Here is a 24,884-nt window from a genome sequence, read left to right on the forward strand (position 1 = left end):
GAGCGGAGAGCTCGGCTTTGGAGGAACCGGGAGCCACAGGCTTGAGGTGGCTCGTGCAGATGGCACGTTCCCGAGGCACCACCTTCCCACCGTGAACGTCCCCGAGGGAAAGAACAAGGGATCTCCCCTGCAGCCGACAGCTGCTCTCCCGGACTCTGAGGCTCAGGGGGAAGGCCCAGGTACAAGCTGTGTCACAGCTCCGCTCCCCCAGGCCAAACAAGTGTTTGATCCTTGAGGACGTGGCACTCCATAGAAAGAAGTGATGGGGGGGGGGGTCAGAGGTGAGGGGAGTCCTCGGACTCCCCAGCAAACGCATCCACACTAGTGAGGAAGGTGTGGGTCACTACAGGTGTGGGACAGGACCGCCAGAGTTAGAAACCAAGAGACTCAAACAAATATCACATGTCCAGTCAAAGCATTTCCAAGAGACAAGCACAGAAATAACACTTTTGGACACTACAACATAACGCATTTGGCAACTCTCAAAGAAACAGCTGTCCCCACCCTAAGCCATCATAGGGTCCAAAGTCCCTTTAATCCAGTTTAAAAAGTTAAGAAAGGAAGCTGGTCCAATGGAGGGTAAGAAAACAGAAGCAGTTGTGCCTACCACCTAAAGCTGCCATCTAATCCAGTGCAGATGCCGCCTGCCTCAAACCTCCTCCAGGAAGAAAGCGAGCCACCCAGAGGGTCCAGGTTACTGGAGACAATGGGGCAAAGCTGACTGCAACAGCAGCGGAACGCCCCAAACACTGGGCAGCGATCCCCACCCTCCGACCACAAGCAAGGACACCCTATCCTCCCTTTCCTCAAAGAGGCTTAGTTCATAGGAATGTAGGGTACTCTAGCAACTCTACCCTTTATCAAAAACCTCAATTCAGGGGGGCAAGTGGAGCTGGGACCCTTCGCATCTGCTGTATTAGTACGGGGTGCAGCAGGAAGGGAAAGGCGGGTTCCAGAGCGGCTGGCTGCAGCGCCCACCCTGGCACCTGGGAAACCGGCCAGCCAGACAATCCTCACTGGCTCCTGCTTCCTGGAAGCACAGGCGCGGCCCAGGAGCAGGCCCTCCTCCCCCTCCCCGGCTCCCCAGGAGCGCCCCAGCTGGACCGGCCGACGCGGGTTGTAGAGATGCTAGAACACTGGCTAAGAACACAAAGCAGGTTTCCGAAAGGCGTTCGCAGCCCGAAGTCGCATCTGTTTTCAGGTTCCTGTGGGTGGGGTGGGGGTTCCTCTGGTTTGACCGGAACATTCTCCATGAGGGGCCAGGCTCAGCGTTGCTTTGCAGTAGCTCAGTTACTGTACAGGAGCAAGGTTTAACTTCACAGCGGCGCTCTGGTGGGCTGCTCTCTTGATGCTTAGGATTCTGGAGTTTACATCCGAGATCCTCTCTCCTGAAGAATCTGGAAGGGGAAGATGGGGGAGGGGGCTGAGGCTTGGACTATGCAGACTGTGTTTACTGAGCTGCTAAGCTGATTGTTGAGGGCAATGGAGCCCACCGCTCTCCACTAGCCCCTGGGGAGCACACAACAATCCCTGTTACCCAGGGTGCAGGGCAGGACTGGAGCCCCGCCCTCCCGAAAGCACTCGGGTTGGAAAACACGGGGTCCGGTCAGCCGGGCTATGGAACCATTTCTCCTGTGCTCAGGAGATGGTCCAGACACCACATGTCGGTGATGTACAAGTGTGTGCACATGTTTGAATTGCAAGTAAAAAAGGCAAAATACTTTCCAGTTTTGACTTTTAGAATTTTGATGTTGGAGTAATTACTGATAATAAAACTTTTCTTTTTCTCTGATTTGACAGAGACTTAGAAAAGTCGGCCCTACTTCAGATCATGTTTCCTAACTAAAACCCCTCTCACTGCGCCATAAATCTTGACTTAAACTACAACAGTCAGCCTGGCCTGTGTGCTCAGTGGACTGAGCGTTGGCCCATGGGCCGAGAGGTCCCAATTTGATTCCCCGTCAGGACACATGCCCAGGTTGCAGGCTCGATCCCCAGCAGGGGGTGTGCAGGAGGCAGCTGATTGGTTTTCTCTCTCTTTCTCCCTTTCCCTTCCTCTCTAAAAATCAATAAAAATATATTATAAAAAAATAAAGTAAGATAAAAAATAAATTACAACACTCAAAATACCCAACTGAAGGGGCACTGCCAAGCTGGGAAGAAATCGGGCACGGCCTGCAGCAACCTCTTACCTTTGCCTTTTCACTCGGCTCTATGACGATGCCATTGGTAGAATTATTCAGTTCTCTGGAGACAACACAGAGGAATTCTGCCTGGTCCTCATTTCCATAGTTATAGGAAGACCCGATGCTGATTAGCTGATAAAACAAGAACATGGTGAACACACAGTGACCTTAAAATACGAAGTGCCACGTAATCCAAAACCTCCCCCGATGGAACTTTGTCGTTTTGTTTCTCAGTGGATGAAGAATTCTTTGGAACTGTCAAGGCCCCAGCCACTGGATCTTGGTTACTCCTCAGGGTGTCATCAGCGAAGCTTCCCCAAAGGAAAAAAGCAGGAGTTCTGCCACTGTCCCCTCACTGAGCAGCTGGCACACCCCAAAGGCAGCAGCTAGGATCAACACCATCACATTCCTTCTAGCAAACATGGAGTGGAAAAGCATGTTTCTCTGAATAAACATGGACACTTGCTTCAGCCAAAGCACCTACACAAAGCTGTAAGCAGCCCTGGCCGGTTTGGCTCAGTGGTTAAAGCGTGGGCCTATGGTCCAGAGAGACCCGGGTTCGGTTCCCGCTAAGGGCTCGTGCCTCGGTTGCAGTTTGTCCCCGGCCCTGGTTGGGTCGTGCAGGTGGCAGCCACTCGATGTGTCCCTTTCACGTTGTTGTTTCTCTCTCTTTCTTCCTCTCCCTCCTTCCCACTCTATCTGAACAAAAAATGGAAAAAGTATCCTCGAGTGAGAATTAAAAAAAAAAGAAGCTGTAAGCAGAGTGCTAGACAGGAGACTGGCACCCGGAAGGCTCTGGAAAGCACCAGGCCAATCACTGAAGAGCTACCATAAGCCATATGCCACCGGTAGTTTTAGCCTTTTTGGAGAACTGAATTTGGGCTTTAATTCTAAGTAGGAAACACACACACAGAAGGAAGCTGAGCCCAAGGGTGCGGTCCTCCTGGAGAGCCTTCGGGGCCTCAAGCCAGGGGACCATGGCTGACTTGCTGCACGGCTGGGTGCAGACGCCGCAGCCCCTTTGTACCTTAGCTTCCTCATCCATCTAATGGAGTCACTGGGGCATACCTGTCTTCCTGCAGGCCATTTATAAGATGAGAAAAACAAGATAAAAAACATTCACTGGTTTCACAAAGAATACTTTAAAAAAGTTTTTATAATATCCTTTGCTTAAGACTTTAATCAGGGAAACTACTACTGGAGTGGAAGTATGGCAACATTTTGCAACCCACACCCAACAAGGTCTAGGACACAGGCAGAACTGATTCTGCAGTGGGAGGTAGCGTGAGAAATAATTCAGTATCGGTTCTGAGGACAGACACAAAAAGGAGCTTCTGAGAGGGTAAGTATATGGTGACAATTCAACTGACCTCTTCAGCTCGACATAGAAACAGGCAGGATCCACATAAAATTACAAAATGGTCCTTCAATTCATGCTCAGAACTCTTGTGTTTTGAAAACAGGTGAACTGAACAATTCTGCCATCTAATGGACAAGATCAGTAAAATTCCGCCTCTCTCAGGCTTTGTCTTGATAACTTGGACAGAAGCACTAAGCTAAAGAACAGCCTAATGGGAGATAACCATTGTTTGATGTTTTTCTTATCACCCCTGCTCATCATACTTTCTCTGCAGATCATACTGCATTCAGGAGGACAAAGGTCTCACCCTGGGGCAAGGAAAGGAAGAGTTATTGGTGAATCCCAGTCTTCTTTAGGTAATCATTCTAGAATGTATCAACAAGCACTTCTGACAAACATCCCTCCTGGGGAGAAAAATAAAAGAGAGAGCACCCTGGCTGGTGTGGCTCAGTCCCCAGTGAGGGGCATGTGGGAGACAGCTGATTGATGTTCGCTTTCACATCGCTCTTCTCCCTTCCTGTCTCTAAAAATCAATAAACTATTAAAAAAACAGAGAGGCATTTCAAGTCCAAACAAGCTGGCCGGCTCCCTCCCGGCACAATCAGGTTGAAACTCTGGCGATGCAGCTGACAGAAAAGATACTATTCTTAGTTCTCCCTACTCATTATGTACTGCTGAGCAAACAAGCCACACCGAGTGGCTCTTCTCCCGCGCTTCTGAACAGGAGCGCCCGGGGCCCGCGGACCTCCAGGGTCATTAACTGGCTACGGAGGGCAATGTCTGAAGAGTGTGGGTTTCCAGGCGGAGACACTGGGCTGCTATACGTAAGAAACGTGCCTGTTCGAATTTCCAGCCGTCGGACATAGTGGAGACCATCTGCGTCAGCTCCTCTTCTTGGCACTGCAGGACTCTGTACACGTGCTTCACGGGGCCCTGTGACAACCACAGACAGACTTTGAAGAACAGGTTCAAGGACACTACAGTTCGCAGCAGCCTTGCTGAGGCTAAACCAATAAACACTGAAAAGGAGTTTGCTTGGAACTGTTTTCTTGGCAGCCACCCCCACCCCCTTCTACAAGCAGCACTGCAGCTTTCAGTGGAATCCAAAGGAAGGAAGGGCCCAGAGACACGAGTCAGTGGGGAAAAGCGCAGAGGAATGAATTACATGCGTAGATTTTGTCTACTTTCCTAAACAGAAAATAGAGTAAAATTACTTTGGACAAGAAAGCCACACTTTCTTCTAAGTTGTCCATGTCTGACATACATGTGCAAATGTAGATTCTATTTTGTTTACTGAGCGTGACACCCTGTTATGGGAATAACATGAACAGGAATCCCTCTTACACGCTCCAGCTACCTTTACCCTCTGCCCACACTACCAGAAGTATCGCAGTGTAAATGGTAACGTCCCTGCTACAGACTTGGGAATAACAAAAATCAGCACTTGGTGTTTGGCCCTGGTTCCTGGCACAGACTTTCTAAAACCCTTGGAATCTCCTCAGTGATAGTGTCTTTGTAATGCTAAGGACTACCAAGAGACCAAACCTCCTAACCTGGAGGGGGTGACGGGCTGGAGATGGCTTTCAATAACAATAACTAATGATTTAATCAATCATGCCTATGTAACAAAACTTCCCTAAACACCTTTAAACATGGAGCCCAGGGGCTCAGGAGCTGGCAAACACGCCATGTGCTGGCGGGCGGCGCACCACGGCTGCTGGAGGACCGGCTCCTGGCTGGACCTCAGGACTTGGCCCTATGTCTCTCCACCTGGTTGTTCACCCGTATCCTTCTAATAAACTACAATAGTAAGTATAGGTTCTTCCTGAGTTCTACGAGTCGTCCTAGCAAATTACCAAACCTGAAGGGGGGCATCGTGGGAACCCTTGAATTTGCAGCCAACTTAGAAGTGCGGTTAGCCTGGGAAGGCGGCACTTGCGACCGTCGCCTGAAGTGAGGGCAGTTTTGTGAGACTGAGCCCGGACACCTGTGGAAATAGTTCCTACGGCACCAGGTAGCTAGTGTCAAGACAGGACTGAACTCTTGGATGCCCAGAGTTCAGAAAGCCAGAGAGAAGGCATCTGTTAGCTAGACCCTTCTCTCTGGAACATACGTTAGAACCAGAAGCCCAAGGCTGCGTGGCTGCCCCGCAGCTGCAGCACTAAGGCCCCTACCCTCAACCACAGAACCTTCACACGTATAACTTGGGGGAGTGGGGAGGGATTAGAAGCCAGTTGGTGGAGGCAGGGTTGCTGCAGGGAGGTGTGCTCCCCAGATAAAGTCCCTGTTCACAGGACAATTACAGCCACATAGGAGCACTGTTTAGCAGTCTGGGACCATTCAGGGTTGGGTCCAATAGCTGCACACTCATTGCCCATCCTGGAGGGCACGGGGCATTTGCTGGCGCACAAACAGCAACCGAGGCTCATAACAATGATGCTCAGTCATGGGGAGAGGGATCAGTTATGTTCAATCACGATTTAAAGATAATGTGGACTATTTCCTTAAGAATCATGAAAACTTATTTAGTACTTTTTCAAAAGGATCTGTGGGCTTCCACTTGGCTGAAAAATGAGTCTTGGGACAACTCACTATTGGGAAATACTGTATACACAAAAGCAGCTACTGATTCCAGGGTTCTCCAAGCCCCAAGTGTTCCTCCCTTCTCCTCCTGTCTTCCCGGCAGTCACGGAAGGCAGGTCTTGGCTCCCTGCCACACGCAGGACACTGGTGTCAGAGTGCAGTATTTTGCTCCAGATGTGGATTGGAGGGAGAGCTAAGACTTGAACTCAGGTCTCCTGACTCCACCGTATTCTTTCTTCTGTGCTTTCTCCTTCTAAGTGAAGTGTAGCTATCATTAACCAATGTACTAAGATTTAAAATGTTTTTTTCTTCCAAATAAAATATAGGACAAGCCTTCAAAAAATTTCAATCTACTCACGGCTCTAACTTCACACTTTAAAACAACCAGGTGTTCTCTATCACAAAACCCAGAGCATCACAGAAGAGCTATGACACTGACCACAACTGTCCAAGTGCCAGGTATTTAAGACGTCTGTATTGCCTCCTTTATTTTTCTCTTCCAAAGTAAACCACTAGCATTCTCAAATACACCAAGATTAATCACCTAGCAAAGAAATGACCAGAGAGAGACATCAAAGTAGTCGAATGGTGGTAGCACTAACAGAGAGTTCACTAAAAAGGGGTAGGTCCCCACACCTTGGGCTTCACCTGAATAGCTGCCATGTGGGTCTCCTTTAAACACAAAGTGAAAGGAGATGGCCTACTTGAAGGGTGAGCCATGGAAATCCACACACAGCCACTTCACCTGAGAGCCACGTGCAACAATCAAATCACTGCTTCGACTTTCACACCGGGAAAGATCAATTACAGCAAAAGGATCCTGACATTCCTAGAATAAAAAAGCTTCCAACTGGGTATAGATAGCCAAGCCTTCAGAATCTAGAACTAATTAAGGGCTGTCCTCAAACAGAAATCTCACAATGCTCTCAAGGAATTAACTAAAAACAAATAACTAGAGTTTTCAGGTGCTATGATTTGAATGAATTCAAAATATATAATTCATACTACCATCAAAATTTATACCAAGCAATCAAAAGCTTTTTTTTTTTTTTAAGTATGGAAAACTGAGGATATGGCTAGATTTTCAAAATGTCTAAGCTTTTAAATCTCTACAATAGGGAAAGATGCTGTGTCAATATGAAGTGGCAAAAACTGGGTACACTAGATCCTATTTCATTGGTAATCTGCAAACCAACTAGAGATTCATCTTCGAACACGAAAGGAACCTTTCAGCCCTCGGCCAGATGGAAGAGAAGCAAATGAATAAGCCCTTCTTTCCACCTTTGCCAACTGCGGGAGATAGAGACAAGAGAGTTCATTTTTTTTCTCACAGGTGTCAGTTATTTCACCAGATAATCCATTCAGCACCAGGAAACTTTGATATGTGAAGTCTAACACAGAAAGAACAAGGAACTGTTTTACTGCGGAAAAGAAATGTACTGCCTTCTTTTTAATCACAGGAAAACTACATTGCAAACGATTAGATCTCAAGAAAGCCTCCACCACCCGAATCTGATGGGGTAAGAGGCACGTCGTGCTACAGGACAGACTGGCACAGTGAAGTCTGACCCTGTCCTGTTACTGTAGCAGAACTTAAAATAGAGCCTAACTACATGCCTGCTTCTCCTGCTCCTAGTCGTCACAGAATCCTAAGGGCCTAGTAGAAGCTATTGTGGCCACTTAAGACACATGATGGCTGGGTGACGTGATACGAAATAAGCTAGGTAGCGTCTTCCCGTCCCAAACTAGGTGGCAAATTGTGTGTTTAATTTTGTTACTATATCTACTGAGTTAATACCCAAGTCTAAGCTTCATAATAAAACCGGATGCTTGATATTATTTTCTCATAAACACAATTCACAAGCAGCTTCTAAAGTCTAAACCATGAGACTGGTTTCAAGTGGCTGGCAGGAGCCAGATGTGATGTGGTCACACACTGAAGGCTGGTCCTAATAAAGGACCAGCAGGTGCAAGCAAGACCGCCTGCTCTCTACGTGGAGGGAGACAGATGCTCTATCCAAGAGAACAGGTTTGGAACCTCCCACTGCCATATGGTGAATAGCCACAACCTCCCCACTCTTCTAAAAGGGACACGAGGCTGTTTTGTTTTCTTTGTTATTTCTTCTTGTCGATTTTTTTTGTTCTGAACAAGTCTGGTGGAGTATATGCTGCCTGCCTGGCAGATGGACAGTTTTCCACACAGACCTTGGGCTCCATGGGCTAATCATCTTTTCCTAATCACACCCAGACACAAGACACACAGCCACTTGAGAGTTTCCCCTTAAAAGTTCAAAACCCCAAAACCCCAGCCCTGGCCGATTTGGCTCAGCGGTTAGAGCATCGGCCTGCGGTCCAGAGAGACCCGGGTTCGGTTACCACTAAGGGCACGTACCTTGGTTGCAGTTTGTCCCTGGCCCTGGTTGGGTCGTGTGGGTGGCAGCCACTCGATGTGTCCCTTCCACATCGATGTTTCTCTCTCTCTCTCCCTCCCTCCCTCCCTCCCACTCTATCTGAACAAAAAATAGAAAATGTCCTCGGGCAAGGATTAAAAAAAAAAAGTTCAAAACCCTTTACTTGTGAAGTTCGGTTCTCGTTGTCCCGTATCCTTTCCTTAACCAGCCGCACGAGAGATGCGATGTTGTAGAACTCTGCCTCTTCCAGCACACCTGGAACAAGGAAGCAGAGGCGTGTGGATGCTCCAGAGAACAGCAAGGGAGCCTGGGGTTCACATGCTTGCCAAGAACCGCATTTTTCTTTTTATTCTTAATTTTTAAAGAATCCTTACCCAAGAATACATTTTTATTGATTTAGAGAGAAAGAGGAAGGGTGAGGGAGTGAGAAACATTGATTTGTTGCTTCCCATACATGCCCTGACTGAGAATAGAACCCGAGACGATGCTCTGAGCACACTGGCCAGGGTGAATGGCAGTTTTCAAATCGTCTACTCTCTCCTCAGCCTGGGACACGCTTCTTTGCTGTTTAGGGTGTAATCATTACCTTTTCCTGAACAGAAGCGAGTCAAGCAGAAGGGTCTGCCCTATTCACTCCGTGTCCCCCTTAGCTTCCCACATGGTACCTTCCCTGACTCTCCCTGTACCTGCCCACTAGCTGCCTGAGCTTGCAATTTTGACCAGAGCTTGCCGTCTGTCCCACAGTTGACAAGGGGTGGGCTGTACATATAAGTATATTCTTGGACCAAATTTAACAGAATGCTTATTTATTTATTTTTTAAAATATTTTTCTTTATTGATTTTAGAGAGGAAGGGAAAGGGAAATAGAAACAACAATTGGCTACCTCTTACACGCCCCCACCGAGGATTGGCCTGAAACCTGGGCATGTGCCCTGACTGCGAATCAAACTGGGTACCTCTTGGTGCATGGGTCGACGCTCAACCACTGAGCCACACTGGCCAGGCAGAATGCTTATTATTTGAACAATATAAAAGGCAATAGTGGGAAGAATCTCATGCTACATAAAATCAAAGGCCTCAGGACAACTACGTGGGATGTGTGATCTTGTACCAGGAAAAATATTAACCATAAAGGCCATTATTGGAACAGTTGCTATAACTGGAAAATAAACTATTAAGTATTTATCAATATTAAATTTCCTCAATTTGATAACTATACTATGGTTATGTAAGAGAATACACTTGTTCTTGGGAAATATATGTTGAAGTATTAAGGGGTGAAGTCTGGAATCTATTCTCAAATAGTTCAAAAATAAAACTGTGGAAGGGGTAGAGGAAGGAGAGGCAGGAGAAGGAGAGAGAGAATGAATGAATTATTAAAAACATGACAAAATTATTAAAAACATGACAGAAATGTTAAAAATTGGTGAATCTGGGTAAAGGGAATTCTTTGTACTATTCGTGCTCTTTTCTCTAAGTCTGAAATAATTTCAAAATAAAAGTTCTTAAATAAGCATTAGAAAAGATGCTTAAGATTCCTCTTTTCAAGAAGCAAGATTATGCATGAGTTGGCAATTGTTGAAGCTGGATGGTGGGTGCATAGAATTTACTGCACTATGCCCATTACTTGTGTATGCATTTGAAATGCTTTTCTTTCTTTCTTTTTTCTTATTTTTAAAGAGGGCATTTAGAAAAAGAGAAAGCAAGTCCTCTTTTTACTGGTTGAAACAGTGGTGTTTTGCAGCAGCTTAATTAACTAGCACAGCCATTATAGCTCTCTTACTCAGAGCTAACACTCCCTGATCAGGTTGCCCTGGATTTAAGGAAAGGCCCCAAATTTCAAACGAGTGCCTTCCATGAGACCAATCCAACCAAGCCTTTTAGAAAGATATCAAGACCCACTTGCAGTCTAAATGCCCTAAAAACCAAAAAGATGAGGCCACTGATGATGAACCTGACAGCGGATGGGAGAATGAATTAGGTCAGCTGCAAAAACTGACAAGGAGGCATGAGACCAGTCTTAAGAGAAATGAGGCCAAGCCTTTATTATTTCTTACAGCAGCAAATTAAAACTAAAATCGAAAATATAACTATCAGAGATTCGTTGCTTCTGGTTATGACATTCACTGCTAGCACATAAGCAAATGTAAAAAGGGATCCTGCCAATTCTGCAGGCTCGGAAAAAACTCTCGAAGCTATCGGCAAAACCAAGCTACCTCTTGTCCTTCTCATTAGGAGGATGAACAGAGCCAGATGAGGCTCCCTTAAACAAGACTCCCTCAGACACCACTAGGTAACTGGAGACTCCCTGCTCACTTTCATAAACCTTTACTAAACCTGCACGTGGGCTCAATGAGAGTCTCAAACAAAAGTCAAAGCTATGAAACAGATTAGATCTGAATTTGAAAATGTCTGGCTCAAACACTGTTCTTACCTTCTTCTGCCAACTCCTTCGTAATGATGAGTTTCCCATGGCGGAGGTAGTTTAGGATAGGACCAAAGTAGGTGGGGTCCCTGTCAATCAGATAGGCCCCTGTCTCGTCCTGCTGACCAAACACAAGGGTATCACTGTGGAGCTTTCAGACCAAGTCAGGACAGGGTTTCAACCTCTGTCACAATTCATTAGTAAGAGGGCAAGTTTCACTAGACGTATGCTTATCGCAAACTACTGGCAAGAAGGCTGGTTTTACATATCTCATACTTTAAGATCATTTAAGGTGGGGTGTTCCGGTTGTATAGTCACATTATCTAGGCGTTTACCTGAACTTCTAAAATATTTACTTGGATACAGTTACCAGTTTTTCTGTAGACTATTTGTTATAAAGAAAGGGAGGAAGCAAATACCATAGTTGTGGTTAAATCTTTGCTTGGGATGGACATTCTTTATTCTCTGTTGCCCTGAATCACATTCCTAATTCTAAGAAAACCTGTTTAGTTGGCGAAGCTCCTGAGCTCAAGGCCAACATCAGTGGAAGTATGCACTGCCAGCTCTACCTCACACACCCCAGCTCTGTGCCCAGAGGAAGCTTGGCATTGCCAGGACTTGGCTCTGAGCAGTTTTAATCCTGCTCATCTTTACAGTAAAAGGAACAAGAATAAACTGGCCTCTACTGCAATAAGGAAGACGTAGGGTAGATGAAAACAATTCCTTTATAAGCAAGGGTTTTGGAATCTACTGAAAGTTCGGGTCGGGCAGGTTTCCATTAATCTGAGATTTATTAGAGGAGAGGTAAGAGATGAATACACAGAATCAACCAATGTTTACCCAACTCCAAGTCTGTTTCAAGGTAACAGGCTGAATCCTATATAGGAAATAAGGTGGTGCAAGCAATGGTCAATCCCTGTATGTTGGGAACTAAAAGATGAACGTGTAAAGTTTAAAAAAAAAAAAATCAAACTAGAAATAGGTTCGGTATCTTGGGTCCTCTCAACCTTTTGGTGAGCAGCCATGCATCTTGCCCAACAGCATTCTTGTCTTCATTTCCCCTGCGTCTTAACCAGTGGGCTTAGGTTTGCGCTGGAAATGGTCATCTCTTTCCAAGGAATGTATCTGATCTCAAATATGGACCTAAAACAGTGACTGTTACCAGATGCGAGCGCAGGGACCATGACCACAGGAAAGAAGTGTGATATCACGAGAAGCATTTCCTGCAGCTGTCGAAGCCATCCTCTAACCCAGGCTTTCACCCAACTTGGCACAGGGTCCGAGAGAAAGTCTGAGAAAGCTACAAAGATGCCTTGGCTCACCCTGACCCAGTTCTGGATGTATCTGGCACAGGCAGTGAGGGGCTGACGAAGAGCCAGGGAAAAACTCACGCAGATCTGAGAGGCTGGGATGAGGTGTAGAGGAATACGGAGAAGGGGTGTGGAGTGGGTTCTCATGGGTGCGGGTGGGCAGCGTGGGGAACGAGTCGCTGAGGCCGAAACGAAGGGTGGGGTCAGAGAAACCCTGGGTGCGCCTGAGAATGGGCGAGAATAGCTGCCGGGGTTAGCCTGTTGGGGGAAGGGCAGAGGAGGGGGTCCAGGCCCGAGGCGCCCGCCCGCGAGGAGCGTGTCACAGGAATCTGGGGACGAGCCTCGGAGGAACGAGGGGGTCCGAAGGCCGGGGGCGCGCCCGAGGGCGGGGCGCACCTTGTCTGAGTCCAGCTCCGGGTCTTCCTGGCAGCAGAGACGGCAGAGGAAAGACTTGGGCTCCCGGCCTAGGGTCTGTCTGGTGGTCACGAAGTAGGTGCCGCCCACGTTCAGCCGGACCCAGCGGGCCGCGCCGGCGCCCCCTGCCCGTTCGGGCGGTCCGGGACCCGGCTCGAGCGGCTGCGCGGCGGCAGGCGGGCGGCTGTGTCCGCGGGACGTGGGGCCAGGGGGGCGAGGACTGGGAGGTCCGCGGCCCGGGCCGGCCCCGTCGCTCAGCCCACTCCCTCCACCCCCTCCCAGCCCGGCCATCGCCGGGTCCAGCTGCAGCTCCGCCATCTTGGGCCGCCGCCGCCGCCACTGCCCGCGCGCCGCCGGGCCGGCCCATCTCTCGGCAGGGAGAGCCGGGCCGGCCCATCGGCGGGGGTGGGGCCGGGGAGAGGGACGGGAGCGCCCCAACCAGCACCCGGGGACCCGCACGGTGGAGGCGCTGTGCCCGCCCTTGTGGGCGGGACTTCCGGAACGAGCTTTCACCCCTACTGGCTGATCGGTAAAGCAAGGCCCTCCCTTTTGGGCTTGGGATTGGCTGAAGGACGATCTTCCGGTGACCAACTTCCGTTCCTTGCTACTGTGGACTGTGGGCCGCCGGGGTCGGTGAAGGTGAGTAGGGTTGGGACGTCGGATCCGACCCCAGGGGGGTTCCTTTGCTCTTTCGCCTCCAAACCTCGCGCCGACCCTTTTCGCAATCCTGTCAAGGACGCCAGGCCCTGCGGTTGCCCCGCTGGCAGAGTGCCCGGGTGTAGCTGCTGCTTTGTCCCGCGCCCCCTTCGCTTTCCCTCCCCGCGCGAGAGATCGCAGGGGCCCTGCAGTGACCAGGTCGCCTCTGATTTCGGCGCTGCCACGAACGTGGTCTTGTCTCATCCGCCCCCCGAGCGGCTGACTTGAGCCTACTTTGGGGGCCGGAGCAACGTTCCTGAGGGTAGTAATGTAACTTGATGCGCCCGTCCGTCCCCCTTGAGCCTTCCAGCTTTCGGGCGTGTGGACCCTTTCGAGATCCTCAAGTGCAAAGTTCATGTACCCCTTCAACAAACATTCACTGAGCACCTCCCGTGTGCAGGACCTGTTCTAGGCGCTGGGGGTTCAGCAAGAAATAAAAAACAAAAATTCTTCCACTTATGAAGCCTACCTGGTACTGGTGCTTGGAGAGGCCTCTTTAAGGACGCTTATGCCTCTGGTGTCTTTAAAAGTCACCTGCCCGTCACCTCTATTCCGGGAAGCAAGGCATCCTGAGAGGGAAGGAAAGGAAGACAAGTGTTGGACACGTTTCTTTTCAAGATCCCGGGGGAAATTTACCACCACCTCCCTTGTGATCCACCCCATGGCCTTGTAAAGACCTTTGACACGTCAGTCTTTCTCCAAATGTTTGACACCAATTCTATTTAGTTTAAATCGACTATTTTACTGTATTCTGTCTTACTTAAAAAATGGCTGTAATCACTTTCCATCTTTTCTCACGTTCATATATATATTCAAATACCTCTTGTAAGGGTGTTGCTAATATATTCAGGGTGTGTGGAGGGTCTGCAGGGGATAACTCAGACAGGGAGTGCAGGGTATTACCGATCTGAAAGGGAGGACATAGAGAGTCCCTTCGGTTTGTGTAAGACTGTAGAGCCGCTTTTTGTGCACAGTTGAATTTGAGACTTTCAACAGCTTTCTGAGGTAAGCAGGGCTGATGTTATCCCCATTTGCCAGGTGAAGAAATTCTGGTCTAGAGTCTGCTCTATTTATTTTTTTATTTTATTTTATTTTTTTATCCTCACCCGAGGACATTTTTCCATTTTTTGTTCAGGTAGAGTTGGGGGGAGAGAGAGGAACAGAGAGAGAGAGAGAGAAACATCGATGTGAAAGGGACACATCGAGTGGCTGCCACCCGCACAACCGACCAGGGCCGGGGACAAACTGCAACCGAGGTACGTGCCCTTAGCGGGAACCGAACCCGGGTCTCTCAGGGCCGCAGGCCAACGCTCTAACCGCTGAGCCAAACCGGCCAGGGCTAGAGTCTGCTCTATTTAAGTCTGTGTCAGTTCTGTGCACTAGAGAAGCAATGACTAAAACACAGTCTGAGTGGGAATGTATTTAAATTAAACTACTGACTTTAATGCAGGGCACGAATGTTACTTTAGAAATATTTCCAAAGGTACATGGAGAGCAAACACTAGAGACCTGGGCTTTTAAGGGAGAGTTAGGAGTTGAAGAATAGAGGGAGGAGCATTTAGGGGGAGAGAATGTATTTATATGTCGGGTTGCACACCTTCAATTTGACAAACTAAGCTGTCCTCCTTTTCTGATGTAGTGATCCTAATTTCTTTAGTTAGTAAATATATCCAGCCAAGTACTCAGAGGATGCTGATCTATTTCTGAAAGACTTGCATGTTTCTAAGATGACCTTTATAGGATTCTTTCCAAGAGCCCTGTTTTGATCTGACTTACTTTATTTTCCAGGATCTCAAGATGGCTGGGCGAAAACTTGCTCTAAAAACCATTGACTGGATAGCTTTTGGTGAAATCATACCCCAGAACCAGAAGGCCATTGCTAACACCCTAAAATCCTGGAATGAGACCCTCACCTCCAGGTCAGTACCTTTCTGAGAGGAAGCCTCTTTACTTGCCACTGGATATGGAGACAAAGCAGTTATTTGGAGCTACGTATGACTTTCTTTAAAAAAAAAATTTTTTTTTCTGTATTGATTCTAGAGAGAAAGGAAGGGAGAGGGAGAGAGATAGAAACATTGGTGAGAGAGAACACTGATCTGCCTCCCCGTGCATGCCCCCCACATGCTCCCACATGTCCCCACCGGGGGATTTGGCCCACAACCTGAGCATGTGCTGTGACCGGGAATTGAACCGGCGACCTTTTGGTGCATGGGTCAACCCTCAATCACTGAGCCACATTGGCTGGGCTACATATGACTTTCTGATGCTCTTCTGACAGAAGGGACAAAGAAATCCATGTATTTTCCAAATGAAAGCAATTTTTTTTTTGCATTCCTATGCTCTCCCTCCTAGAGAAAAGTGTGGTGATAGGTTCAGAAGGTAGGAATAAGGAACAGGGTAATTACTGTGTGAGTTTTGCGTTGCTCATAGAACAATCTTAATTCTTGCTTTTCCATGTGAGCAGGTTGGCTACCCTACCTGAGAAACCACCTGCTATTGACTGGGCTTACTACAAGGCCAATGTAGCGAAGGCCGGCTTGGTAGATGACTTTGAAAAGAAGGTGAGACCTCAGATAGCTAAAGCACTGTTCTTGCAACATGGCTTGTGGGTGGGTGAGGGGAGAGTGGTAGATAAATACATACACAGGATGACAGCAAGGAAAGAAGGGCGGTGCTAGCACTCAGATCCCAAAGGAAGCTCAGGCAAGGTGGGTGTGGCCAATGGTCTTATGTTAGTAGATTTAAATGGTAAATACATGCAGGGAATTCAGGGTCTATTCATTCAGCAAGTTCTTATCCAAAGAAACAGTACAGTATAGCCTTAATCAGGGAGCTGTCTCCAGTCATGTTTCCACTCATCTCTTCCTGAGTTATTTCTTAGTCCCCCACCTGTCTCCTTTGGAATAAACTGACATCTTTTTACCCTGTCATTGTTTTCCTCCTTTCTCTGCACCGCCTTTTTTACTGTCTCTTATAGCTGTCATTTCTTGTAGCTTGTCAAGGGCCAACACTGTGCCAGGTGCGGTGCTGAGTGCTGTTTATGACACTAAGCAGTCTTCTAAGGAGACCCTCTGTCTCCATTATGCAAACATTACTTCCACCAAGTCCACTAGGGTTTCACTTCAAAGAGAAATCAGAATTTCTTAGAACCACGAGGTTCTAAGAGGTCATTTTTGAGGTCATCCAGTCCACCTGTCCTTTTCAGATGACGAAACTGAAGGTCATCATCATAAAGAATTGTCCAGGGTCTTCAGTTAGTTAATGACAGGCTGAGAAGAACCTTGAGCTCCCTTTCCCAGTCTAATATCCTTTCTACTACAACACCCTAGCTTCACACTGGTTTCCTCTTGGAAGGGAGAATGTGTTTTTATCTGATCTATAAGAATTAGCAGCGTTGAGCCCTTTCTTTGGGCTCCTGGGTATATTAACGACAACTCACTGTGCCTGTGTTTATAGTTTAATGCCCTGAAGGTTCCTGTGCCAGAGGATAAATACAGTGCCCTGGTGGATGCTGAAGAGAAAGAAGATGTAAGTAGTTGAAACTCTTATTTATTCTAAAGTTCTCTTAATTCCTGATGAGTCTGTCTGTATTTCTTAGTCAGTAGGTTGAGGTGGAACCAACTAAAAGGAGCAATAAAATAAAACTCTAGAAAATGCAACTTCAGTAGTTGCCTGGGAATTGGAGGGACAGGACTGACCATTTGTTCTCTCTTTCTTGATGGTGGTGATGGTTTCATGGGTGGATATATACATGAAAACTGATCCCTGGCCAATTGGCTCAGCAGTGAGAGCCTTGGCCCAGGACCGACGTCAGGGAGATTTTTGGTCAAGGGCACGTCCCTGGGTTTTAGGTTCCATCCCCAGCCCTGGTTGGGGTCCTGTGGGAGGCAACCAATTGATGTATCTCTCTCACATCAATGTTTCTCTCCCTCCCTTCCACTCTACCTAAAAATCAATGGGAAAATATCCTCGGGTGAGGATTAACAACAAAAACAAAAAACCCTAGTCAAGTGGTATTTTTAAAATATGTGCATTTTATTGTAGTGCAGTTATACCTCAACAAAGCTGTTACAATTAAGGAGTTGGAATTATCCAATTAAGGGTAGGAAAATTATCCAGTTTCAAATGTTGGAGCTCAGGTGGCTCCACCAAAGAGAAGTCTGGCTAGGCGGTCAGTCCTTGACCAGTTGGTAACCACCCTTGTGAAACAAGCGTTTTGTTGCCTAGATGAGTAACTTGCTGAAGAACCTTGGTTCTGCCATCATAAGCTGATTCTCCTGTATGGGCTTCTTGGTGCATTTAGGAAAAGCTGAAGTGTGTCTCCCAAGCGAGCTCCCCCCAGCAGTTATGGTAGCCATGTATTGTCCCTAGAGAGTGAGAAAGCAGAGTGGTATGGCCCTGGGACTTCTCAGACCTTGGGAGCCTCAGGTCAGGACAGTTTAACTTGCTTTCAAAACAGAATTTCTGCCTTCTTTTAAAGGTGAAAAGTTGTGCTGAGTTTTTGTCTCTCTCGAAGACCAGGATTGAGCAATACGAGAAAGAGGTAAGGCTGAGCTTTGGCCTTTGTCTGTGATATGTTTCCTCTCTTCCACCTATTGGCAGTAACCCGCCCTGGATTCTTTTTGTGCATCTCTGCAGCCTTACTTACCTTAACATATTTCCCTCCTTCCAGCTGGAGAAGATGAGGAACATAATTCCATTCGATCAGATGACCATTGAGGATTTGAATGAAGTCTTCCCAGAAACCAAATTAGACATGAAGAAGTATCCCTACTGGCCTCACAAGCCAATTGAGAATTTGTAAACTTGAGTCTGGGAGGAAGCTCTGGCCCTCACATTATAAACTCTGGACATTAAAAGTAATTATATGGTGCGGTGTGTGTCTTCTCTTTTGCAGTTGGGATGGTTAAAACTCTGCTGACTCACTGGAAGTGGGCTTTTTGTTAAAATGGAAAGGTGAGCCTATAGCTGTGTGCTGGTCCGGTTGTCCTAATGATCAGTGTATACTAATCCCAGAAGATAAAGATCTAGAAGATTCTTTGTTGAGTGCCAGGCACTATATTAGCCATGTTTATATTCTCCAGGGCTTACCATTGTGTTTGGAATTTAGAAGAGTCTTAATATGAATTCATTGTGAGTGAAAGAAGAAATGTGAGCCCTCAGGGGTTTGCATCTAGCTAGGAAATAATCACACATAAACCTCGAATAATAGGGCCAGCTAGTGTGTCAGTAAATAATGATGATCCTGACTTACAGAGGACATACTGTGTTCCAGGAATTGTTCTGGTCACTTGAGATAAATGCCATCCAATTTCTACTCACACAACCCTATAAGGTAGGTAGTATTAGCCAAGACATTGAAGAAGTCCTTTGAAGCCCTGGCAGGTTTGGCACATGTTGGGGTTGCAGTCTCAGTCCCCAGTTGGCGTGCAGGAAGCAGCTGATCAATGTTTCTCACATCAATACTTCTCACTTCCTCTCTCTAAAATCAGTAAGAACATTAAAAATAAAGTCCTTTGAAGGTGACAAAATTGCTAATGATACGTTTGTTTGCTACTCTCTACCCAGAGACCTCTGATACTCAATAGTTTCCCATCACCCTCTTTATTTTGAATCATCTGTTTATTACTTATTGACTGTCTTCTCACTATAATGTAAGCTCCTTCGAGGCAGAGCCTGGAGGACAGTTTTAGGGAGAACTGAAGCCCGAAACGGGAAAAGCAGCAGTGTCTCTTGTAGTACAGATGAGGCCCATGATGCTACAGTTACATGGCAGGGCTTGGAAGCCAGAGGTAGCTTTAAAGTGTCATCCATGAGCCTTGGCCAGTTTGGCTCAGCGGTAGAGTGTTGCCTGCAGGCCAATGAGTTGAGGGTTCGATTCCGGCCAAGGGCACGTGCCTCAGTTGCAGTTGGTCGCTGGCCCTAGTCGGGGTCGAGCGGGAGGTAACCAGTCGATGTGTCCCTCTCATGTTGGTGTTTCTCTCTCTCTTTCTCTTCCTCCCACTCTTTCTGAAGATAAATAGAAAAATAACCTCAAGTGAGGATTAAAACAGGAAAGTGGCATCCATGAGACTTGGTGACTGGAGTAGAGAGAATAACTCTGGATGACCGTGGAGAAGGGAGGAGAATTATGTACTTTTAATTTTTTGTTTTGTTAGTTTGTTTCCTTTACAAAAGTACAAGAAACTGGTTTTTAAACTTTTGAGTCAGGACTTATGGAAGTCTCATAAACAATACAGCTTCTCCCTGAATAAATGTAAGTGTCCCCAAAGTGCACAGAATGTGAGATATTCAATCTCGAAAGCCCAGCCCCCAGCCATAGCTCCTGAGGAGCCATGGGCTTCAAGGTTAAAAACAAACAAAAAAAATCATCTCTGGTCAGATTCATAATTTAAAAAAAAAAAGGAATACGCACATATACGGGAAAGTGTAAAAATCGTAAATGTACATCTCTTGGATAATCCCTTTTTAAACACTACTGGGATTACATGATTTGAGTTTGCCTTTTTTTTCCTTCGAGGACGGGTAGTTATCCCAATTCCAATGCACATGTGCACGCATGCTTCCTTACACACACACCCATCCTTGCACAGAGCTGTGGCTGCCATCCCAGTGGGGACACCCACAGCAGAATGGTTGGCAGGGAGTTGGGCAGTATTCCCTCCCCACCTGCTTCTGTCTCCAGTGGGAGGCACGCAGGGGCTAGGGGCTGCAGTTTTTCCTGCTTTTTAGCTTTACGGTGATGGTCTCTCACACAACACACTCCTTGCACGAGATGAGTGAATTCAGAGGCAACAGGAAACCTCATACCGATTTACCTTTCAAAGTGTAGTTCAGCTTAATAAAAAAGAAAGGGTAAAACCATTGCAACCGAGGCGCACCCGTGCGCACACAGAAAATGCTATTAAAAAAACAAATTGGGCCCGTCTGCTGCGGCTCAGTGGACTGAGCCCGGACCCACGGACTGAGAAGTTCCGTTAGATTCCCAGGCCAGGCACATGCGGGGTTTCGGGCTCGATCCCCAGTAGGGGGTGTGCAGGAGGCAGCCAATTGATGTTTCTGGTCTCACTTAGATGTTTCTATCTCTCCCTTCCTCTCTCTCTCTAAAACAACAAAAAATCAGTAAAAAACATTAAGAAAAACCCAGAAAATAGTCTCTCTCTTTTTTTTTTTACCCTATGTATTGTAGAGAAAAGTTGTGTTGGAGGTTAAATGATTCCACCCCAGATGGGACTCGAACCCACAATCCCTGGCTTAGGAGGCCAGTGCCTTATCCATTAGGCCACTGGGGCATCACGTAAGCGGCGCCAGATCATTTGCCTTTTAAACTGTGACGCTCGGGGCTGCGTAATGACGTCATGACGGAAGTTTCGGGTTGTAAAACCGCAATTCTCACGCTCCTCTCGGGTGAGACAGAGCCGCAGTCCAGAGCTGAGAACGGGTCCGGGAACTGCGGGTCTAAAGCAAAGACTGGGATTCAGTCCTGGCACAGATGTGCTGTCCTCTCTTTGGGAGAAGACTCGAACCTTCAACCTGTGCGATCCGGAGTCAGACCCTCACTCGCTATAGGACACACACGCCCTAGGTATCAGCACTAGCGCGATGTTCCTTAAGGGATCTGTGGACGCACCGCCCTGACGCCCGCCGCCCAGACCGCATCCCGGCTCTGCCCTCGCCGCCCCGTGGCCCGGGATCTGCGGGCCTCACCGGCGTAGTCACAGGCGCCGCCACCTGCAAGGAAGTCTCACCTGGACTGGGCACTGCACCCCACACGGTAGCGGGACCGCGTGGCCTAACGGATAAGGCGTCTGACTTCGGATCAGAAGATTGAGGGTTCGAGTCCCTTCGTGGTCGGCTTCGGTTTTTTTGGGGAGTCCCGTGGCCTCGGGAGGGAGGCATCTGTCGCCCCCCCTCCCGGCCCCTCGGCCCGCTGACACTCGCGCTCCGAGCATCGCGCTCCTCGCCTTGGACGTCCGCGCTAAGGGCGCGCTCGGGTCTCAGCCTGCGCCACTTCCTAATCGTCCCGTCTTTCTTTTATTTTTTAGTTAATTAATTTCTGCTACAGATGTTTCTCCTTTTCCCCACCCTCCTCCTCGCTCCGTCTCCACCGGCCGGCCGTCCGTCCAGTCGTGCGCTTTAGCTTGTCGCGTTCCCCGGCGGGTGTGCCGTCCGGTTGTCTTGTTGGCTTTGTGCGACCCGTGCCACGGCCTAGGCTCGGGACACGCGGCTCGGCGGGGACTTCGGAGGCCTGTGCACGTGCTGTGGAGCGCCGCCAGGGACCGCGTGGGCACGGGGCCGTGTGGTCCTCCCGTGGCCTGATGGATAGAGCCGAGGTCGCCCAGGCTTGGCTGTTGGGGGTTCGAGTCCCCCCTGGGTTGGTGCGCGAGCCCTTCTAGATGTAGTTTTGGTTCCGTGAACGCGCGGACCTCCGGGGCCTCCAGGGGCTCCATTCCACGCGCTCCGCGCCCTGGGCACTGCGCCGCCCCGGAGCCCTGGCCGCCCTCTTAAGCCCCTTCGCTTTTGCCATCAGGGTCATCCACGCGGCTCCCAGCCTCGAGGCTCGTCGTTGTCGGCGCCCCCTTCCTCCACGCGCGGTCCTCGCACGTTCTGGGGGTTCGGGGCACCCTAAGCCGACGAACAAGTCCTGCTCGCTAGCTTCTGCCTGTGAACTGCAGAAAAGTTGGGGGCAGGGTGACGCCCGGCGCTTTGCCACGCGGAACCTTTCAGTGTCCCGCCCCCGCTCACTGGCGGCTTTTCGGTAAGATCCAGCCGCGGTGGAGTGAATTTTCCCGAGCGCCAAAACTACAGCCGTACCCCAGGTGGGACTCGAACCCACAATCCCTGGCTTAGGAGGCCAGTGCCTTATCCATTAGGCCACTGGGGCTTGCAGCTTACGTAGGGGGCATCTTTTCCTCTAGTAGACTCTCGGGCTCGGGGTCTTCCGAGAAGGAGGCGAGCCGGGGCTGTGCGTGCCTCGGCCCCCGGAGCTCACAGCCCCGCGAGGTTGCGGGTTACGCCAGCCACCCTGGGAGGTGAGCTGGCCGACCTGCAGCCGCCGCCCCGGGAAGCACGGGGCTGGAGCTGCCGGAACACCTGGACCCCGGCGGGTGAAGACTGGGCCATCTTGCGCACCTTTACTGAACTGACATAAAATCCAGGAATTTTTGGGAAAAGGGGTGCAGGAAGTGAACGAGAACAGATTTGCCTCAATCATGAAGACTGAAACAAAAACACTGAAAATCTTCATCATCACGAGGAAAGGGACAACCAGAAGGAACAAATAAATCCTCCATCATAATAGAAATATATGCATATATACACAACGTATATGTTATATACAAATGTATAATATACAGAAAATAAGTAGATCAGCCAAATAGATACCTCATCCTAATATTTTATTTCTTTAAAATTGTTAGGGGGGTGGGAGAGGAGGGAAGAGATAAACCAAAGAACTTATATGCTTATATGCACAACCAATCGACACGGACACTAGGCTGAGGAAGGCAGGAGGGGGGTGGGACCAGAAAGAGGGGGTCAATGGGGAAAAAAGGGGGACATCTGTAATACTTTAAACAATTAAAAACCCTGTTAGACGAATAAAATATAAGCACGTTTTTAAACGTTACAAACGTTGAAAGTCCACTTAGAATCCATTCACACCCGAAAGATGTCACAGCAGAAGCTTCAGCCAAGGGCGTACATTCCTGTCATGCCTGGTGGGCACAGGGAACTTGGACACGTTATTCTGTGGTCTGCAGAAACCGATCCCCTTGCTTCACATCAACAAGGAGAGTCTAACCCACCTGATGCATCTCCTGTCCCCATTTAAGTTCATCAATTTGTCTGTTGAGGTGTAACATTTGTGTGACAACGTGTACAGATCACAGGAACATAAAGCAGTTTTGCCTTGTTTTGAACTACATATAAATGGAATCATACTCTCTGGTAGCCTGGCCTCTTTTGCTCAAACTTGTGTCTATGAGGTTCACCCATGTTCATTCTTTTGCCCTCAACTTAAAAAAAAAAAATGCGTTCTAACTCTGTGTTCCACTCTCCATCCCCTAGCCTGTTCTGTTTCTTTGTACCGCTACTTCCCCTCCGGTCTTGAATGCTTTTCCAGGTCCTTCCACATGCCACCAATGTCTTCTGAGGGCCTGGGGGTCTAGCACTTTGCTCAGGGTCAACCCATAGGGATGCCTTCTCTGGTTTCCCGCTGACACCATTTGACCCAGTCTCCCTGGGTTTGCCTTGCCTCATCCTCATCTGCTAGCCATTCCCAAGACTACTTGCCTCACTCCAGCCTGCATCTCTCAGTTGCAACCTCACTCACCCCCAGCTCCGGGGCTCCATCCCCTCTCCCAGGCATAACTACCTAGGCATTCCTCCTCAGGTCCCACAGAGTCAATCGCTCGCTCGCTCGCAAGGCAAAACCGTCCTCATCATCCAACCAGGACAAGCCTGCTCCCTTTGTGACTTGCCTGTGTCGCTGCACAGCATTGCCCATGGCACACACCTGCTCCCATTCCATGTGGGCCAATTTTCTGTTCCCATAATCCTTTTGCATCTATTTTTTCTCCATCCCTGTAGTCACTGCCCTAGTTCCAGGATGGGTCCCTGACTGCTCACGTGGGTCAGTCCACCAACCTGTGCTCACTTTCCTGCAGTCTTTCCTCCTCTATTCATGGTCAGATTAATCTTCCCCTGACAGCCTCTGTAGGGATAGAGTCTAAATGTCTTAACTGTCACATTTAAGGACTTTCTAGATCTGGCTCGCACTCAGTGTGGCAGATGTGTCTTCCCCAGCTCCTCATCCCCTGAGTCCCAGCCAAACTAGGCTATTAATCACCATTCCCCGAGTACATACCCAGTGCCATTAACCACTTATTTATTAATTTTAGTCCTACAACAACCCTAGAAGGTAGGCACTGATAACATCATCCCTAGTTTACAGATAGGGGAAAAGGTTCAGAAAGGCTAAGTCGTTTGCCCAAGGCCCCACAGCTGGGGTGGTGGAGGGCAGGAGCTGATGAGGGTAGTCTGGCTCCAGAGCATTCTCTGGTGAAATAGCTCACGGTCCCAGCTACAGCAGGGCCCTTGGCCACACTGCAGCCTCCAGGCGACAAGCTCTTCCCGTCTTTCAGGCCTAGCTCAAATACATCTCTGACCTTCCAGTTAGAACTAATTGTTTCTCTGCCTCCCACAATATAGTTAGACCTTTCTTGTGTCATTTACATTTCAGTTCATGTTACCATTCAGGAATCCATTTTTCTTTTCAACTGATTGAACGTCAGTTCTCTGGAAGAAGACTTGGTTCATCGCTGACACCCAGGGCCTCATGAACTAATGAATGTTGAGCTTCCTTGCTCCCCACTAGGTTCTCAGACCCTTGAGGACTTGGGGCCATGTCTTCCACACCTTTTGTATTTCCTAAGTAATTTCTCGAAGACTTTTCCCCCTTTGTTTACACTCACATGAATGAGGTCCCTGCTCACATAA

The 24,884-nt window shown here is 48.4% G+C and overlaps 2 protein-coding genes and 3 non-coding genes across 5 annotated transcripts; 2 read left to right on the plus strand and 3 right to left on the minus strand.

Moving 5' to 3' along the window:
• Positions 1 to 516: 516 nt before the first annotated feature.
• Positions 517 to 13,007, minus strand: KCTD2 (potassium channel tetramerization domain containing 2). The gene is made up of 6 exons (XM_036269677.1): positions 12,672 to 13,007; positions 10,975 to 11,083; positions 8,704 to 8,795; positions 4,384 to 4,479; positions 2,193 to 2,318; positions 517 to 1,397 (listed from the first exon to the last, which is right to left on the minus strand). The coding sequence occupies exons 1-6, from the start codon at positions 13,005 to 13,007 to the stop codon at positions 1,368 to 1,370; spliced, it is 789 nt and encodes a 262-aa protein (XP_036125570.1). The 3' UTR covers positions 517 to 1,367.
• Positions 13,008 to 13,231: 224 nt separating this feature from the next.
• On the plus strand, positions 13,232 to 18,256 carry ATP5PD (ATP synthase peripheral stalk subunit d). The gene is made up of 6 exons (XM_036268776.1): positions 13,232 to 13,328; positions 15,174 to 15,304; positions 15,850 to 15,946; positions 16,842 to 16,913; positions 17,866 to 17,928; positions 18,058 to 18,256. Exons 2-6 carry the CDS (start codon positions 15,183 to 15,185, stop codon positions 18,187 to 18,189), a joined length of 486 nt encoding a protein of 161 aa, XP_036124669.1. The 5' UTR covers positions 13,232 to 13,328; positions 15,174 to 15,182; the 3' UTR covers positions 18,190 to 18,256.
• A 2,348-nt stretch (positions 18,257 to 20,604) lies between these two features.
• On the minus strand, positions 20,605 to 20,677 carry TRNAR-CCU. The gene has a single exon. It is a non-coding gene; the product is annotated as a tRNA-Arg (tRNA).
• A 489-nt stretch (positions 20,678 to 21,166) lies between these two features.
• Positions 21,167 to 21,239, plus strand: TRNAR-UCG. Its single transcript has one exon. It is a non-coding gene; the product is annotated as a tRNA-Arg (tRNA).
• Positions 21,240 to 22,196: 957 nt separating this feature from the next.
• On the minus strand, positions 22,197 to 22,269 carry TRNAR-CCU. The gene has a single exon. It is a non-coding gene; the product is annotated as a tRNA-Arg (tRNA).
• Between the last annotated feature and the right edge of the window lie 2,615 nt (positions 22,270 to 24,884).

This window comes from Molossus molossus, unplaced genomic scaffold (genome assembly GCF_014108415.1).
Source record: "Molossus molossus isolate mMolMol1 unplaced genomic scaffold, mMolMol1.p scaffold_m16_p_19, whole genome shotgun sequence".
Classification (NCBI taxonomy): domain Eukaryota; kingdom Metazoa; phylum Chordata; class Mammalia; order Chiroptera; family Molossidae; genus Molossus; species Molossus molossus.